This window comes from Myotis brandtii, unplaced genomic scaffold, assembly GCF_000412655.1.
Source record: "Myotis brandtii unplaced genomic scaffold, ASM41265v1 scaffold693, whole genome shotgun sequence".
Classification (NCBI taxonomy): Eukaryota; Metazoa; Chordata; class Mammalia; order Chiroptera; family Vespertilionidae; genus Myotis; species Myotis brandtii.
In genome coordinates, this window is record NW_005370710.1 from 2,819,099 (window position 1) to 2,823,732 (window position 4,634).

General features: G+C 56.3%; 1 protein-coding gene and 1 long non-coding RNA gene across 2 annotated transcripts in view; both read right to left on the reverse strand.

Moving 5' to 3' along the window:
• Window positions 1-1,911, reverse strand: part of DOCK3 (dedicator of cytokinesis 3) — a 204,694-nt gene extending 202,783 nt beyond the window's left edge. Inside the window, exon 1 of the mRNA XM_014529727.1 lies at window positions 1,844-1,911. Coding sequence (XP_014385213.1) covers window positions 1,844-1,911 — 68 coding nt within the window. The remainder of the gene's footprint in view (window positions 1-1,843) is intronic.
• A 1,114-nt stretch (window positions 1,912-3,025) lies between these two features.
• On the reverse strand, window positions 3,026-3,785 carry LOC106724026. The gene is made up of 2 exons (XR_001359777.1): window positions 3,570-3,785; window positions 3,026-3,334 (listed from the first exon to the last, which is right to left on the reverse strand). It is a non-coding gene; the product is annotated as an uncharacterized LOC106724026 (long non-coding RNA).
• Between the last annotated feature and the right edge of the window lie 849 nt (window positions 3,786-4,634).

Here is a 4,634-nt window from a genome sequence, read left to right on the forward strand (position 1 = left end):
CCCACGGCGCTGCCCCAGCAGCACCCCCAGAAAGGCCCCGTGGGGTGGGGTGGCGTGGCCTCGGGAGAACAGGTGGGACGTGCTCGCGCCCCTGCCTCTCGGGTCTCCCGGCGGCCCGAGGCCTTGGAGGCCCGTGTTTTGCCAAGTTGGCCGCGCGGTAAATGTTGGGGGACAACAACCACAGTAGGAAGTGCTTCCTCCTGGGATCAGGGGTTCCTGCCCTGGGCTCCGCCTCTGCAGCTCCTAGGTCTCTGCCTTCCCGGGTCGGTTCCCAGAACTTTCCTCTTTTCTGTCCTCCCTAAGAACCTGTTCGTTCTTGTGCCGACGAAGATCACCTTCGGACACTAGGTCCACCACTCATCACAGACCCGGCTAGTCTGACAACTGCAGGGCTTTTCCTTTCCAACGATGCCTGGACCAATGGTGTTCCCAGCCCGCATACCAGCAGATCCATCCACCCATCCATCCATCCACCCACCCATCCATCCATCCATCCACCCATCCATCCACCCATCCATCCATCCACCCATCCATCATCCATCCACCCACCCATCCATCCACCCACCCATCCATCCATCCATCCACCCATCCACCCACCCACCCATCCACCCATCCCCAGCACTACCGAGTGCAAACCCTGGTGTTGTCCCTCCCTATCACTCTTAGACACCCCACTCTTCACAGCCCAGCTGGGTGCCTCACCTCCAGGAAACCTTCCCTGCTGGACCAGCACCCAGACTGGGTCCTTCCTGTCCTGGGATCCCGGCTGCGTGCATTTGTGTCTTCTTTCTCCCAAAAGGCAAGCGCCAGGGGAAAGCCACCCTTCTGGTCCCTCAGCACCCAGACTGGCACCTGACAGATACATACTTGCTGAGTAGGAAGCAAGGCGAGTACAAGAATATCTTGGTCATCGACAAATCTTGTTGAGTCTTCCTTCCCAGTGTCATTTGGGATTGGTTTCCTCCTCCCAGGCCTGACTGTGCTCAGCTGGATTCCAGTGGTCCCCCATAATCCCCATTAGTCATGGGGGGATGCATTCCAAGACCCCCAGTAGGTGCCTGAAACTGTGGGTAGCATGAAACCCTCTGTTTTTTCCTATATGTACATGCCTTCTCACTTAAAGGAAGGACTGGGCAGCTTCCCGTTGGCATGCCCACATTGCCAGCATCACTACTTTTGCACCTTGGGGCCATTGTTAAGTACAATAAACGTTACTGGAATAACACGAGCACTGCGTGCAATACAGTGACAGTCGATCTGATAACCGAGACAGCCACTAAGTCACTAACGGTGGAGAGTGTCCACGGCACGAACACACCGGACAAAGGGTGATTCACGTCCCGGGTGGAATTTCATCGCACTCCTCAGAACGGCATGCAATGTAAAATTTATGAATTGTGTTTTTCTGGAATTTTCCACTCAATATTTTCATACTGCAAGGTGAAGATAGGCAACTGAAACTGTGGGAAATGAAACCGTGGATAAGGGGGGACTACTGTATTGCCACCAGCTCCAAGTTCCTATAGACTCCTTCCACCAATGAAGGCTGCCCACTCCTGCCCCCCGAAAATGCTCTGTGGATGATTGAGTTTCTCAATAGCTAGGCGCTTTGTTGGCCTGGGAACATAAGAAAAGAGATGCCCTTACTTAAGTCGCTAACTGTTCCAGGGTGACAGACCCCTGCCCCATGGCTACCATGGAATGTTACCGGGGGATGAAGCCACATTCCCACAGATCTTTCTCCAGGGAGCTATCCAGCACGTGGGGCCAGGTTACACAGACCTTCTGGACAACCTTAAAGCTCTTATTTCATCCTCTGGTTTCGCCCCATCAGCGGATGTACGTGGTGACGGTCTCAGCGCCAAAGACGGCTTTTCCCAGTTTCCCCTCTCGTTCCTGGTCTGCACCCATCTCAGCCGGCACGTTCCCCAGACGCAGACGGCCCCGGTCCGGGACTGCGCACCTCACCCAGGGGGCATCCAATCAGACCCAGGCCCCCACGGTCTTGCTGTTGGTGCTAAATTTAGGCTGTTTTCTTGAGCTGAAGCAAAAGGGCAGAGCACGTGTTCTGGAGAATCCACCTGCAGCGGGACGGTGCACCTGCTCTCCGGCGCCCTCAGCATCTGCCCTGAGCCCTTCCTCGGGCTCTCGGTCGGCTCTCACCCGCACAGGCACGCCCCTCCCGGCAGGAGAGCTGACCTCCAGCTTTGCCTCTGAACATCAGGACCCTGGCGCCCTGCCCCCTCCCACGCACCCACACTTCTTTCTGTTCTCACCATCACCCACCCGGGCTCGCCGTCCGCTCCTCGTCAGGACCCCCAGGAACCCACTGCACCGTTGTTGCTCCCTGTCCCCCAGTTTTACTCCGTTCTGCTCCACAGGCTCCTGTGGTCCAGGGACCATCTGCCCTGTCGGTACCCTCATCCCCCATCCCCTCTCTCTTGCGCCTCTTCGTCTGTCTTCGAAGGAGAATCATCCACTGCAGATCCTTTTGTTTCAATGCAATTCCTTTGACTCTCAATCCTCGAAGTTCTGCTTTCTGACCCTGTCACCTCCCAGAAACTGCTCCCCCAAGAGCCCCCAGGGCCATCCCAACGCCAGACACAAACTGGAGTTTGCTAGTCCCCGGCTCCGGCTGGGCCTTTGCGTGCAGTACCCCTCAGCCCATGTGCTCTCCTGTCTTGACACATAGATCCTCCTCACCCCGCAAGGCCAGCTTCCCCAGCTGCCCTTTCGGGAGGGGTGCTGCTCTCCATGAGGCCTCTCCTGCAGCCCTGCCTCCCCCACCTCCTCCGAGAGATCAGTGCGTCCACCTTGCACATTGACAAGCATCTACTTCCTTCCTCAGTGGCAACGATTGCTCTTCATGTGGTTTTACCCCACACAGAGACTGACATGTGCCCACCGCCTAACAGGCACCCAGCTCCTCTACGCTCAGGGGTGAATGATCTGCCTGTATGTTTCCTGAGAACACAATGAAACAGGTTGTGGCTTCAGCCAATCACAAATCTCCAAATTCAGAAACTGGAGTTAATTAGGGTAAATTCCCTGGATGTGGGCACCTTGGCTTTAATGAAAAATCCATCGAGACACCCTACTGAGTAGCCATGTAAAAGAGGAGCAAATTGAGCTTAAGAAACAAGAAAGTTTGCGGTTTGACTTAACATCTCGCGATGACTTTGGGGTTGAACTCATTGCCTCTGACGATAAACTGCAACTTGCTGAGTGGGACGGGAACCCAGTTTTCAGCAGGAAACTCTTGAGGACTGGCGGTCATTCATAATCGCCCGAAATCCAACAGATCTGTACGTGAAGCGGACAGCAGCATCTATTTCTGTTAAGTGGAACTTCCGTTAATCAACAATGTTTTTAACATGCGCAGGCTCCATAATGATGCCCCGCTCCCCATCACCTCCGGCGAATGAGCCTGGCCCTCTGCAAAGCTGGCCGGCTCCCCCGCTCCGCTCCCCTTGCCCGCTGCCGCCTGGAGAATCCGCGGCCTTCCAGGAGCCAGCCAGTCTGATGACTCAGCTCATAAAACAACGTGTGGCCACAGAGCTGTTGTTTACTCAGAAGCATCCCGGAGGCTCCTGCTACTGAAGCCGGCAAGCAGTCGGCAGGCAAGCGGTGCAGGATGCTCATTCTCCCAGGAGTTCCTGGTCTCGGTGCCAGAGCAACACTCCACTCCCTCCCGCAGCAGTTCATCTCCTCGGACGCTCTGTCCGAGCAGGACCGCGGGGAAACTTCAGAGCCACGCAGTGGGGATGGAGGCCGGGCAGGTGGGGTGCAGGAGCAGGAGCTGCCTGCAGCGAGAGCGGGTGCCCACCTGCAGCCCAGGGGCAGGTGGAGAGGCGGCTCCGTACGGGTGGTACCCACCTCCGCTCCTCCCCGCTGGGTCCCTGGGAGGGGGGCCGCTCTGGCACATAAAGCATCCGCAGAGCTACTTTTCTTCACAACAGAGAGACACCCAAGCTGGTCTCACTTCACCGCCACCCCATGTTCCCCCAAAGCAACAACTTCCAGGAACTCTCCCCTCAGGAGGCCGCATGGGAACAAAGGCCGAACAGAGTGGGTGAACCGAGAGATGGCTGACAGCGTTAGGGTCCTTTCGGGTGAAGAGACCTAAGGGCCCGAGAGGATATTATTAGCATTTTGCTTTAAATGTTGTTGCATCTGAATCTCTGCAGTGGGGAGGGCACAGGGAAGAGTGTGAAAAAGAGCCAGATTAAGCAGAGCAATATTTCTTTATTTTCCCTAAAATGACAAGCTTTGGCCATCTGTTCCTATTGCATCAACCCATTCAAAATACTAAAATGCAAATTCCTCGCCGTCAGCCAGGGCCTTTCAGATGAGAAATGACCAAACCTTCCCTGATTTCAGCCTCTGGAGACAGGCGTGCCACCTGCAGCTGGGCCAGCGCTCTCGAGCCCCCCAGTGAGAAACACCTGATGTGGCAGAATCCTCGCCCCCTCCCTCCCTCCCACGCAGGACACGGCGTCACCTGAAGACACTGCTGTGTGGGGTTCTCCTGGCACCCTCGGCCCGCACACCGGAACTGCCACCCAGCAGGTCCCAGTAAACATTGCTTGAAGGAATACATGCGTGAATGAGTAATTCCCCCCCCCCCCCCCCCC